Raw genomic sequence first — 14,896 nt, 5'->3', positions numbered from 1 at the left:
ACAAATGGTAAGATTGAGATTCTTTATAGAGTAAAAATATTGCATCCACTTTGGTTGTCATAGAATTTGAACAACTTGAGCTAAATTTGAATCCGAATCCAATTTAATGTTTTACAATATTTATAAAATATATTATTCTATATAATAATATTTATTTTTCTTTTAATTTTTTTAAAAAATAACAAATATATATTATATCATTTTTTTCTTAGAAAGATATAACTTTTTTTTTCTTATGTACCAGCTTAAAATTTTGTGTTATTTGTTATTTAAATTTTCATATAAATATATATATATATATATATATATATATATATATATATATATATATATACAATTTTTTATAAACATCGTAAATAAGCTTTAAATTATGTAACATCATCAAGTCAACCAACACGACTCTAATATGATCAACTCAAATTCAACCTAAATTTAAATAAATGAGATTGTATTGAGATTGGTTTAAGTACCTCGGGTTGGGTTTAACTTGGAATGATTGTATCTTAATTTAAGTTAACCATCAATTCAACCCATCCACCCAAGTTCCATCACCAAAAAAAATTTACAACTTAAAAAAAATATATAAAAGTTAAAAATTTTAATATATATATATTATTTCTTATAAAAGGTTTATTTTGACTTATGTAAGATTTTTATAATATTAATATGTTAGTTTAAATTTACCTGTAACTTTCAGCTAAAACAAAAAATAAGGAATATATTCCAAACAAGGTCATAATGTTTTTAAGCATTGATGTTAATAGCATTGTTCCAATAGAAATAAGAACCTCATGTGGCACATATATCCGACGACAGGCCCGGGTGACCGAAGTCAGCCGAAAGAGCCCAAATCCAAACACAATAAACAAAGTTTGGGCTTAGAGGTGGGCCTATTGTAACAAAGCCCAATATAGGAGGGCGTAATCAACCCATTTAAGAATCATTGTTGAGGCCAATCCAAACTCCACACAAACTAGCACAACCTCACATAGACGGCCACACCACACAGTTATTGGAAGCCCATACGAAAATTTAAGATCAAATTTTATTAATTGAAAAATATTCCTAAGAGTTTGATTCAAATTCTATGACAACCAAAGTGGATGCAATATTTTTACTCTATAAAAATCACTATTACAATGTACATAATTTTGATTAATGGATTAATGTTTTAATCCAAATGCTTCGATAATTTTGTTGTTATTCTAGCCTAAACACCACTGTGCTCATACATGTTCAACAGACACCTGCAGGTCTATTGGCCCCTTAACTAACTATTCATGTACCCAGTATCAGTTTCATCGCTATTAAGAGACCAAATTATGACTCTAATGGTTGCTCTTAGCTTATCTCAACCATGCAATCCATAGTTCCTGACATGATTTATTTAGGTTTCGATGGAGCATAGAAACTAATTATATTTTCCAATGAACATATAAGAAAATGTCATAAGACAAAAGCTAGTAGTAGGATTAATTGAACTGATTTCATAGTAGTTAATGCCAACAATATAATGCAGAGTCTAAGAGAAAGCAGAGATATAGTTACCAAAAACATATTTCAATTTGAGTTTTCAACATTTAGGAAGTAACACTTCTCATCACAAAGTCGCAACCTTACTCCTACTAAGGCGTCTTCATTGGGAGCTTTAAGAATTTTGACCCAATGACCCATCCCTCTTGTTGCACTTACAATTTGAGCCTCATAGGCCAAGTAGACTGCCCTCCTAGTCTTTGAAAACCCAGTCAAGGTATGCCTCCATGACATTTTCTCTAGAGGATCTCAGTCAAAGATTGACATATTGCAGTTGTCTAGGAAGAGCTTACCTAGAGATAGACCATGAAATACAAGATTTTAATCTTATAAATGCAGCATAAGGAGCATGTTATAAAGTTATCAATGGAATATAAAGTAAAATGAAAGAACATATTTACCTACCTATCAACACATCTAAAGCAAATCTCTTAATTGGACATGTCTTCTCCCTCCAAAGTTTTGATCGTTCTTAATCTTTCTTCAAGGCATTTATCTACCTCAGAGACTAAGAAAAAATAGTGAAACAACAAATTAAATAGAGCATGAACTACTATTGGCAAGACAGTACTTCAAGTTGGAAATTCTTGTGTAGACAAATTCACTTGCCTTGAAGATTTAATGGCTTGATCGATTCAATGTTGCGTCTTTGATTCAATGACCAACTTTTGCACCTTTCGTCCGTCTGAATATTCCACCCAGATCAACAAATTGAAGGCTTGTGTAATCTACCAATTCAGTATCCTACACTGAACTTGTTAGTATGATGAAAAAGTAAAAAGAATGTAATCTACTCAATTTAATCCTCTAGTATATGATCTTAAAGGAGAAATGAAGGGTGACGTACCGCTGAATGATGACAAAGAAAGCCATAAACAGAGCTTTGTGTGTGCAATAGCCATCTGGGTATAAAGCTTGAGACTAGTGTTAGACTGTTCTTAATCTTTTATGGTGTGAGTCATCTTCTTGGTCATCTTGTGTGTAATCACTGCATCCCTTGATAACATGAGCATCTTGTACCGATGATCCTTGGCTGAATAGAAATTGCACTGCACATTTTTTCACCTTGACAGCTCTACCATGAATATAACCATGAAATGAAGCACTCAAGGACCTAACTGAGACAGGATTCATTCTAAAAGCACCCTTGGGATAATACATCACCCATACTTGATCTGATACACCACCATCATTGTAGCATGTACATCTGGATTTTAATGGGAGCTCACACTTCCATCCAGATTTACTAGTCCAGAAAGTCAAACAACATTTGAAAGTACAAGGATATCCATCCCCATCTCCATCCTCGGATTCATTATCAAGTGAAGAATAAGCAGAGCATAAAGCAAATCCCAAGAAGTTGTTATTTTCATACCAATTCCAGGGAAGCTCCATTGTTACTTGAGATCCCTGATGCCATGTCCCCTCCAGGATTCCACTACTTTCAGAAATTACAATATTCACTCCATGATAGAAAAATCCTTGCAGAAGGAGGCTAGACAAAACCATCCTGCATTCCAACTCCTGCACAAAATTACCATGTAACTCTTGCTCACATAAAAGATGTTTAAGTAAAATTAAAATCATACCTGAATTTCTGATTTGAAGCATTTGAATAGAGAAGACAAAAGTAGACTCTGTGGACTTGATAAACTTTCCAGCCGAATGCATCCATGGGCATCCAAAACTCGCAAACTTGATGGAAGCTCTGGAATTTGTTGAAGCATCTCACAGTGGCTCAAATCAAGGATTTTCAGCTTAGAAAGCTGACTGATCCCAGAAGGTATGCTACTAAAATGGTTCCCTTTCAGATATAATGCTTGCAGTGATGATAGGTAGCAAATTTCACTGGGGATTCCTCCTTCAGCTAGACTGCAGTAGCTTAGATCTACTTCTTCCAATGAGTATAAGATGGAAATATCACTCCGAATTGCTCCATGCACTAAATTTGACCGATCTAGATTTAATATTCTTAAGAAGCGTAGGTCTGAGAAAGAAGGCAATTGACAACTCATTGAATCTAAACGTGCAGCACAAAGCAACCGTAGCTGTGTAAGGCTCCCCAAGTTCTTGGGTAGTTTGTTGAGTTTTGAACAACCAGAGACAATGAGAGTTTCAAGAGATCTTAAGTTACAAATGTTGTCTGGAATATTCAGAAGGTTTTTGCAATTCTCTAGATCCAAATATTTAAGCCCTTGTAGATGTTGAATTGATGATGGTAGTTCTTTTAAAGAAGTTCCATCTAAACGAAGCTCTCTTAAAATTTTCATATCTTCTGTAATTTCTGGAAAGCTTTGCAGTTTTGAACAGCCAGAGCAAGAAAAGGTTGTAAGGGATTTCAACTTACAAATGTCACTTGGAAGACTCTCAAGCCTTTTGCAGTTCCGCAAACATAAGTTTTGAATTCCGGAGAGGCACTCAATATTGAGTAGTTCATTGATATCAGTTTCCCCTAAACATAGCTTCTCTTCATGCTCCCCATTCGTTTGACACTCTGAGCAAGTAACAGATACATTCTCAACTGATCCAAGAAGCTTGCTCTTCTGTTCATATATAAGTGTGACCCCACACTTTATGACTTCAAAGGATCCAGTGCCATAGCCACCAAATAAAGCTGCGAACTGCCTCCACTTATTGGAGCGATACTTCTCCTGAATGGCAATCTGAGGATAGCAGGTCATCCACACTTGATCGCTTGATTCACCTCTACAATAGCATTCACAGACAGAATAAAAGGAGAGAGAATCCGTGAATTGATCACCACACAAACTCAAATGACAACTTAATCCATAAGACATTGTAGGTACATCCCCAAGTGTGTTCTCAAGTGGAACATAAACGGCACATAAAGCAAATCCCAAAAAGTCATTGTCCTCGTGCCAGTCCATAGGAAGCTCAATTTTTATCTCATTTCCTACATTTTGATAACTTATCCAATGTGGCATTCTAGGAATTACAATACTAATTCCCTTGCCAAAAAAGCCAGATCGACCAAATTGTATGTCATGCCAACCACCCCTACACTCAACATCCTGCACAGAAAAAAATGTAGCATGTAAATTCTGAGCCCGTATAAAAGGGTTGTTGTGCAATGAAAATTATACCTGAATTTCTGATTTAAAGCAATTGAATAGGAAACCCCATAGCCACCTCTGCCACGACAATGATTTGAAGCTATCATGGCCATCTAAAAATCGTACACTCGATGGAAGCTTTAGACTTCCTTGAAGCTGCTTGCAGTGACCCAACCATAGGAATTTCAGCTTAGAAAGATGGTGGATGCTAGCAGGCATTTGAGGGATATTAGTTCCACTGAGATCTAATGCTTGCAATGATGATAGACGATAAATATCATCGGGGATTCCTTCTTTCATTAGATAGCAGTTACTTAGATCTAATTCTTTCAACGATGATAGATGAAAAATATGATCCAGGGTCCCTTCCATTACTTCACAATCACTGAGACTGAGTTCCTCCAATAAGGACAAGAACTCATGGCTGCGGATTACTCTTGGAGTTATACAAGAGCCATCTAGATGTAATACTCTTAAGGAGGATAAACCTGACAAAGTAGGCAATTCACATTTAAGCCAACCTAAATAAAGCTCCTCTAAACATTGCAGGCTCTCTAGGCTCTCCATCAACCTGTGGAGTTTTGAACATGCATTGAAATTGAGAAACTTAAGAAATCTCAAATTACAAATGCTCTCAGGAAGAATCACAAGATTTTTGCAATGTGCTAAATTCAAATATTCAAGCCCTTCCAAATGTTCAATTGATGATGATGGTAGCTTCTCTATTGCTGTTCCATATAAATCAAGCTTTTTGAGATTTTTCATTGTGTACTTGATCTCTGGGAAATACTCTAGTTTTGAACAATCATGGCAAGAGAGAGTCTGAAGGTGTTGCAACCTATCAATGTCCATTGGAAGACGCTTAAGGCTTATGCACCCTACCCAATTCAAGGAGGAAAAAAAGCTAGTTAATAAGTAGCTAGTATTATAATTGATTAATAAATCTTAAGTAAATGTACAACCTTCAAGGGTTAGTATCTCCAAATTTGGCATCATTGAGAAGCTTGGGAACTCCATGAGACGTTGTGAATGATTAAGATTGATGACCTTTAACTTTTTAAGAACCTGTAAGAAAAGAATATGAATTTAATAAATAAATGTCTATCAACTTTAAAGCTAATCCAAAGAAAAAGCATGATATTAAATAATTAATAATACCTTATTTCCTTCCCAAAGTTGTTTTATGTTGCTACACCGCAAGTTGAGCTCAACAAGATTCTTCGGTTGAAAATTTGGTGGCAAGTATTTTAAAGAATATCCATCCCAATGGAGATACCTTAACTCAAAAGAAGGCAATTTCAAGTCTTTAGGAAGGGCCACTTGAGGAAAATGCACATCTCCATCAATTTCCTTAATATGATCATATTTAGCATCTTGATGAATTTTGAGCAATCTAAGTTTATTCATCTTTGCAAAGGTTTCAGTTGTAAATTGAATTTCTTGTTGTGCAGACATATCCATGAATAATCCTTCAATTGCCTTTGTCCCCTAAAAAATAAGAGCTAAGAATAAGCAAATAATAAAGTGTATCAAACTTTACCAAAATTATATAATAGTTTCTTAGGAAAAAAAAAGGTGACATAATATAGTTCAAGCATGTTGCTCTTACCGCATTTGTAGTTAATACACTAGAGACATTATCAAGATCCCATAACCTGCTCTGTTTCCCGGGCTCGTTTTGAGACTTTTCGCGAACAACTTCCCAACCCATTTGTTGTATTAAGTCATGCATATATATCTTGTTGTCTAAAATAGTTATAAGACATCTTTCACAAAGATTACTTATTTCACCTTCAGCATCATCCAATATTCTTGAAACAAAATCTCTATCTTTTCCTTTAAAAAAACAAGCAATGTCAAGGAATATTTCCCCTTCTACACGACTTAATCCATCAAAACTTGTTCTAAGTACATTATAAATTTCCCTGTTAGGTTCTTTTTCCAATTTACGCAATTCACTTTTCCATTCACGTATTCCTCTCTTGCTAGATAAGGTAGAACCCAAAACTGCAAGTGCTAGGGGAAGGCCTTGGGCATACTTTACTGCATTCTCACAAAGATTTTTATAATTTTCTCTTGGAACATTTTGTTTAAAGGCATATAAGTTGAAAAGCTCGATGGCTTCTTCATCATTTAACTTTCTAGGCTCATATGATTTATTTGCTCCATCTATAGCTACCAAATCTTTATGCCTAGTTGTTATGATAATTCTACTTCCTAAACCAAACCATTCACATTCACCAGCTAAGTAGTCCAATTGCCTTCGCCCATCCACATCATCAAGAATAACAAGAACTCTTTTCAACCGAAGCTTGTCCCTTATCTCATTGGCTGCTTCATGAATGCTACTACTTTTTTTTTTATATGTTCCTGCTAAGGTATCATCAAGAAGTTGATTTTGCAATCTAAGTAGACCAGCATGATCCTTGGACTGCTCTCGAACATCTGCAAGAAAGCTACTGCCCTCAAATTTACATGAAATTTCATTGTAAATTGCTTTGGCAATGGTAGTCTTGCCAATTCCACCAATTCCATAAATTCCAATCATACAAACATCATTCAACTCAATATTTATTAATGCTTTGAGTTGCTCCAAATGATAATCCATTCCAACAATGTTCTTGCCAACATATAAATGTGTAGGTCCCAATTTTCGAAGGATTGTCTCAATGATTTGTCCAATCACCTTTGACTCATACCTGTCAATTATAATGTATAATAAAACTCGTTATTCCAAAATTAGATAGTTATGTTCACTAAAAATATTAATCTTAATTATAGAAAACTAGCATTCCTCAGAAAGAAAAATGAATGAATAAACTTTCATTATGGAAAGAATAGAGTAAAAAAAAAAAAAAGTAAATATAGCTAATAAAACTATTTTAAAATTTTGATGGAAGGAGCCCTATTACTAGATCTTATTTGATATAATGTTGATGAATGATTAATGACGAAATATCTTAATTATTCTAGAATGATATGATATGAAATTATAATTATTCAAATTTTGACTTTAAAATAAATCAAAGTATCCCAATTTATGCAATGTGAATTATAAGTAAATTTACCAGAAATTAGAAAAATTGTCATAAGAACAACTTAGAATATGATAAAGACAAACCCTCTTTTGTCCTTTTTTTTTTAAATGGCAATAAACTTGAATTAGATTTAAATCAAACTTAGGTCTATTAATTTTCAGATTAAAGAGGAATGCTATCTAAGTCCTATTAATGGATCAATAACAAACAACAGATATGATGTTCCATCTATGTTTATGAATCCATTTTCAAAGAAATATACAAAGAAGAAAAAGAAAAAAATTATTGGTGGAAATGTCCTAGCATAGAATCTCTTAACAAGCATGATGTTATATTAATGTATGCCTTTATTTTTTATTTGTCGAAAAATATTTTATAGTTATTGGATATAAAAAAAGTGCTAGTGTCAACCTATTTTGATAACTACCGGAAACAAACTCTCAAATCATATGAGCCCATTCATCGTGATTTAGGTTCTTAAGCTAGCATATTAGTTTTTATCATAAATTTCTGCTATAAAAATAATACTTTTCTTTTAAATTTCTGTATTTTATAAATTTCTGCTAGATATATATATATTATATTATACAAATTTGCTCCTTTTCAAATAATTTGGAGTTTAGGGCTAAGTAACCTCAACAAGACAAATTTGTTGCTCCCTTATAAGGTGATAAAAATGCATTACTTAGATCATGAAAACTATTCCAAAGTCACAAAGTATTTTATTCACAAAAAAATAAATAAATAAAAATATTATTCTAATATATTTATAAGTCTTTTTGATAAATTTTCCTTTTGACTTATACATGCCAATTCGACTTTAAACTAATTCAGATCTAACTTTGAATTATTTTAGCAGCAATGTTATTCGAGGAATGTATGCATTTGAGGTTATTAAAGTTTATGGAATGAGTACAATATAAATTCTAGGCATGTGTTGTGGAGAAAATGCAAGAAAACTGAGTCAAAATTCAAATTTTGTAGGAAATGTTCGAACACCTTAAATGGAGCGTTCAAACATTCAATTGGGTGTTCAATTGTTTTAGTGGCAATTTTGTGAACTTAAAAGCTTAATTGTTTTCCAAAACTAGCCCTTGGTTTTCTTCAAGTATAAAAAGGATTATTTTGTGAAAGTTGAGTAACCTTAGAAAATATAACCATTCTTAGAGCTTACCTTCATCTTTCAAGTTTTTCAAGATTTTTCTTCAAAGAAATATTCAGTTATAGCAAAGATTAGAGACTTGCATCAGGAAACTTCGATAAGGGCTTTGAGGGATCTACTAAGGAGCATGAGAAAGTAGTGTGTTAAGAACATGAAAAAAGAGGGTAGTTGTTAGCTAGTGGAATAAGACCATAGAGAATAGGTGCATTCAATAAGGTAAAATTGTGTATCATTTTCTTAAAATTAGTAGATTATTTAACAATCAAGAGACCATCGAGAGTTTTTATATCTGAGAGTTTTTATATCTAATAGGTCGTTAGGTGGTTTTTCCATATTATATTCTGTGTTTATTGTGCAATATCAAATTGTTATATCATGTCCATAAAATTTCTCAATTTTAATATTTGAAATTATTATTAATCAACATGTCTAAACATAATTATAAAATTAAAACAAACATATATATCCAAATATAAACATGATGTATCACTTTAAATAGTAATTTATTAAAAGCAAATCAAGGTTAAGTCAAGTTTGTCAAAATAGTATATAATCAAATGAAAATTGAAAACAACCAAAATAATCATTAAATTTGGTCAAAAAAAAAAATTTACAGAAAAATAATTTGAGCAAGAAAAATAATAAACACAATTTTAAGTTAAAAAAACAAACCGATAAAATATTTCATTGAAAATTTGGTCTATAATATCTTTTTATTAAAAAAGTTTCAATAATGTCACAAAGTAATATCAAATCCTCTGTATTAAAAGATACCTCCTACAGAAAAAGAAAGTAAACTTATATTTAAAAATATGGTAAAATTTAAGTAATTTTACTAAGATCAAAATCTTATATATGAAGAGGCAAAATGCTTGTTATCTCACAAAAAATAAATAAATTCTAAAATAAAAGTGAAGGGCAGCATAGTTACTGGTTTTCCACGTGCCATCCAGATATATTGGCTGCTTTCGTCAAGGCAGTCCTCCACTTTTCTACCATCTCCTTCTTCTTTTGATCTGCATCTTTTTCATGGAAGGTGAATGCATCATCAAAGCTTCCCGATTGATTTCGTACATCTGATGGAGGCACATGATAGAAAATTGGTACAACCATTGATTCTTTTTGGGTCACACAGTCAATGATGTTTAGAAGTTCATTCAAACACCATCTGGAGTAGGCATAATTCTTTGAGAAAATAATAATGAAAATCCTTGATTCTTCTATAGCTCTTGAGAGATCAGCCGCAATATCTCCTCCTTTCTCAAGCTCTTCATCATCTCTAAACGTATGAATCCCATGTGTAACCAAAGTGGTATAGAGATGATCAGTGAAATTCTTACGAGTGTCACCCCCACTAAAACTCAAGAACACATCATAACTACGAGGATTAGAAGAAGTAGAAGAGGCTCTATGGGTGCTGGTCGAAGCCATTTTGGAGTGCTTTTACCAAAGTTACGAAAGAGTTGGGGGAAAAAAAGGGAAGGGTCTTCGGATGCTCACGGCTACTAGCTCCTGGACTCTTCGTTATGGACAAGCTGGGGGGAGGAGCAGCTGAAAAGCTTCATCTGCAAACATTATAAGAAAAAAAACACACACATATAAGGCCTCTTTGATAAACTTTCTTTGCATCCTGTGTATGAAATCAAGTGGCAGGAGGTGACAAATCGAAGAGAAACTCACACATATTCTTTACCTTTTGGGAGATAAACAGCTCTGGTTCAGTGGAAGATGGTGAGGGGACTCAGGTGGCTGCCGATGAACTGGGTTTTGAGTGGAATAAGCAAACAACTAGCTGTAGTTGGATCAGGGGGTGAAAATTTCAGGGAAAGAGGTGGAGGCGAGGGAAGACCCAAATTAAGGAGAGGCGCGATGAAATCAAGTGGTCGGAGGAGACGAATCCAAGAGAAACTCACACATTCTTTACCTTTTGGGAGATAAAAACGACTCTAGTTCAGTGGAAGATGGTGAGGGGGCTCAGGTGCGGCCGATGAACTGGCTTTTGAGTGGAATAAGCAAACAACTAGCTGTAGTTGGATCGGTGGGTGAAAAATTCAAGGAAAGAGGTTAAGGTGAGGGAAGATCCTGGCACGAGGGTATGGAGGATAGACGGAAGGATGAAGTGATGAACTGTTGAAGATAAGGCAGGAGCGTCATCTCTGGCTATGAGCTGCCAGCAGCTGCTAGTCTTGTGGGTCCCCAAACGTCCCCTCATCTTTCTCTTTTCTTTTTTCTTTTTAGTTTTTCTTCTTTTTTATTTTTCTCAAAGAGAAAGGGTCAAATCCAAAGTACAGTTTGAGGTCTCATGCGTGAGCCAGTAATCATCGTCTCAAGGATGAAGAATAGGCATGATAAGGTGAGACCCAGATGAAACAGAGCATTCCAAGAAATAATAACCCTCCTGCATATCATATCACCGAAAGAAAAGTATATGATTTGACTATTACGAATTTTGTCAAAATTCATGCTCCTTATCATTTTAACTCACTCAAGTTTCATCCTTGAAGAAAGGATAAACAATAAAATATAATAAAATTCAGCTATCTAATAAAATGTTTTATCCTGTTTTGGGTATTTACTTTTTGAAATAAGAAAAATTAAGATGACATTTTTAATAGATAGTTATAACTATTGATAAAGAAACTCAATGATTTTATGTATTCAAGGTAAATTAGTCTTCTATAGCTATATTGCATAAGAAAAGTATCAACTCAAATCCTACATCTAAAAAAATATTTGTTAATATTTTTATTTTGTACAAACAAATATTCTTAATATATAAATTTGCATTCAATAGGCAAAAAAAAGTATCCCATAATAATTATTAATTACAAAGAGAACATGACATAACAATTTTTTATCAACCAATTGCAATTAAAAAGTCAAAAAATTGAAAAATTGAAATTTTAAACATGCTTTTAACATTTCCATAGTTGCAGTTGATTGACAAAATTATCCTTCTTTTTCATTGATATGACAATGAAAACAACATCTCTAAGAGTTGATAAGGTAGGAAATGAACTTCTGTTTTAGTGTACTCAGTCTTATAAACTATGCTAGACCTAAATTTACATGTCATGAATGTAATAGGATTATACCTTTTATAATTTACATCCAATTGGTATCATTCAATTAACACTTTTCTATGAATGAGGAATAATGACAATATTTGTTTTAATGAGAAACATTAGTATTGTAGCATTATTTTGCAAATACACTTAAAATTGCACTTTAAGTTTTGCCCATTAGAAATATTAAAAAAATAATAACAAATGAAATAGAAGGTTGTATGTATGAAAGTGACATAGACTTGAAAATTTTCTTATGAAAGGCTTTTGAAGAGGTTACACTATATCACTAGTAGAATTTAATTCCATGGGAATGATACTTTGTACTATAGAGATGTGAGGAAGAATAGGAAACACTCGATAGAGTGAGAGGGCTCGTTGTTCTAAGTTTAGATACATAGAATGGGAAAATATGCAATGTTTTGAGGCCCAATAATCATATTTAATTTTTATCATTTGTAATATTCTTTATGATATAGTGAAATGATTCTATCTCATTCGTGGATGTAAATATGGTTGACTTAATCATGTTATAACCTTGTGTACTTTTATGTGGATTGTTTTATTTTTATGTTCTTGAACTAACATTATTTGCATTAAAGCTTCCGTTGATACAATAAACTGGTATCAAAGCTTAAGTTGATGATATCTAGAAGAGCTAAAAAGAACAAAGCACACAAGAGGATAAAATAAAATAAAAATAAAAAATAAAAAGTTGAAGATGGAGTTGTATTAAAGGAAAACGAATCATTCTCGTATACAGTATAATTGTGATTTGGAAGGTATGAATGGCAAGGAATCCGAACTGGTGCTTTAACAAGAAAGGCAAGCTAATGCAGGCCCCTAATGTGAGCCTAATATTGGCCATCATGCAATGTAACTGACTCATTTGCATTAGATGACATAAGTCGCCCAAACAAGTTAACCTTCCACGATGCAAGAAAATAGGACTTCAAGAAAACAACTCAAGTGCAACTATTGCAATCAATTTGACTACCTTGTTGATTGTTGTTATTATTTACATGGGTTTCCAGTTGGTCACAAATTGCATGGCAAGAATGTGAAGCTAAAGAAACTAGATGTACACAACATTCACACTAATACAGTGGAACCAATCAAAGGACCAACTATAGGGGTAGTTGCATTTACTACTAAGGAATTATATGATCAACTCATGGCTTTGCTCGAAAAGAGAATGGTAATAATCAACTTTTCGCAAATAGTACAGGTATAACCACATCCACTTGCAATAATGCTTAATATAATTCACATTCAACTTTACATTGGATTGTGGATAGTAGTGTGACCGATCACATATCCAAGTCACCACTGTCAAAATAAATTGAATACTAATCATGATTTTATGGAACTACCTGATGGTGGTCAAGTTGAAGTCAAATCGATTAGGTCTATGGAGTTATCATCTGACTTGATTTTTTATGGGGTGTTGCATGTTCCAAAATTTGAAGTTAATTTGTTGTCAATTAGCAAGCTTACTCAAGCATTGAGATGTAATGTGACATTTTACCCTGATTTTTATGTGGTACAAGACGTGTCTACGAAGAAGATGATTGGACGGGGTAAGTAACATGATGGCTCATACTACCTCACATCCAACCAGAATTCTCACCTAGCTCATAGTGTCAACTGTACCTCTAAACTTTAGTATCAACGGCTAGGGCATCTGCCATCCGCATCACTTTAATTTTATCCAAGACCTTTCCAGAAATAATTTTTATTCTCAACATGTTTGTGACATTTGTCCTTAAGCCAAACAAACACATTTATTTTTTTTTCCATAGTTCAATCTCATTTAATGCACTTTTTGATTTAATTCATTGTGATATTTGGGGACCTCACAAAGTCCAATCTCATTCTAGGGCATGGTTTTTTTTTTTAAAACTATCATGGATGACTTCTCTCATTTTACTTGGATTCATCTCACAAGTTTTAAGTCTTAAACACAATTATTGTTGAAATTATTTTTCTCTTAGGTTAAAACTCAATTTCATCGTGATATCAAGGTTGTACGTACTGTAATGCAAATGAATTCACCTTTATGCATTTTTTTTATTTATAGTCATGGCACTATTTTTCAACATTCTTGTACATACACACCTCAACAAAATGGGGTTGTAAAGTGCAAACACCATCTCTTAAATATGGGACGTGCCTTTCGCTTTCAAGCAAATTTGTCTATGGAGTTTTGGGAAGATAGTGTCTAGACAGTTTGCTATCTTATTGATCGTCCAACTATACCTTTGTTGTCTCATAGGTCACCATATTATGATAGCGCTTAAGTTGCGGTTCAAGTACGCACACTATCCTTTCTTTTATGGTTATGTTTTGAATTCTTGTTTGACATGCTAGAGTTAACCGAATTTTGAGATCACCTTAACTTATCTAGGTATCCATAATCAACTGATTAATTGTCATATTTTTCTTAACTCGACTAGTAGAGACCTCCTTAGCGCTTAGAGAGGTGCTACCTCTTTGAGGTACCTTTTCAATAGGTAACTTAATCCCCAGATCCAATTTCGGGCTTTTCGACAACATGCTTTTCCAAAACTATAGAGTCACATTTTTTAGGGTTTTCTTTCTTGTTTTATTTTCCCTTTTAAAAATAAAATAAAATAAGTGACGAATTCGATTTTTTCCAAAATACTAATTTTTCACCAATAAAAAGTGAGTTTTGCCAATCTAATGGGGACGCATGTGAAAAATGTTGGTTCACACGTTATAACCTTGTGTACCTTTGTGTGGATTGTTTTATCTTTGTATTATTGAACTAACATTGTTTGCATTAAAAATTTTGTTGATACAACAAACTGGTATCAAAGCTAAAGTTGACAATTTCTAGAAGAGTTAAAGAGAACATGACACACAAGAGGATAAAAAAGAAATTTTAGTTGAAGGTGGAGTTGATTGTTCTTTAATTGAGATATGGTACAAAAAGGTGAATAAAGGGAGATGGAAAACTGATGCAATAGAATTTAATCCAAGATGTAGATTGTTCGATAATGC

At 33.2% G+C, this 14,896-nt stretch overlaps 1 protein-coding gene and 1 long non-coding RNA gene across 2 annotated transcripts; both read right to left on the bottom strand.

Moving 5' to 3' along the window:
• Positions 1–1,449: 1,449 nt before the first annotated feature.
• LOC117909946 lies at positions 1,450–2,136 on the bottom strand. The gene is made up of 2 exons (XR_004650503.1): positions 1,939–2,136; positions 1,450–1,826 (listed from the first exon to the last, which is right to left on the bottom strand). It is a non-coding gene; the product is annotated as an uncharacterized LOC117909946 (long non-coding RNA).
• A 300-nt stretch (positions 2,137–2,436) lies between these two features.
• LOC117909942 (disease resistance protein RUN1-like) lies at positions 2,437–11,195 on the bottom strand. Its single transcript, XM_034823990.1, has 8 exons — positions 10,501–11,195; positions 9,739–10,372; positions 6,217–7,306; positions 5,766–6,095; positions 5,570–5,672; positions 4,638–5,485; positions 3,123–4,565; positions 2,437–3,057 (listed from the first exon to the last, which is right to left on the bottom strand). Exons 2-8 carry the CDS (start codon positions 10,236–10,238, stop codon positions 2,461–2,463), a joined length of 4,911 nt encoding a protein of 1,636 aa, XP_034679881.1. The 5' UTR covers positions 10,239–10,372; positions 10,501–11,195; the 3' UTR covers positions 2,437–2,460.
• Positions 11,196–14,896: the final 3,701 nt, after the last annotated feature.

The sequence above is a fragment of the Vitis riparia genome, unplaced genomic scaffold, assembly GCF_004353265.1.
Source record: "Vitis riparia cultivar Riparia Gloire de Montpellier isolate 1030 unplaced genomic scaffold, EGFV_Vit.rip_1.0 scaffold478_pilon_pilon, whole genome shotgun sequence".
Lineage (NCBI taxonomy): Eukaryota > Viridiplantae > Streptophyta > Magnoliopsida > Vitales > Vitaceae > Vitis > Vitis riparia.
This window is presented reverse-complemented; position numbering and strand designations above follow the sequence as displayed.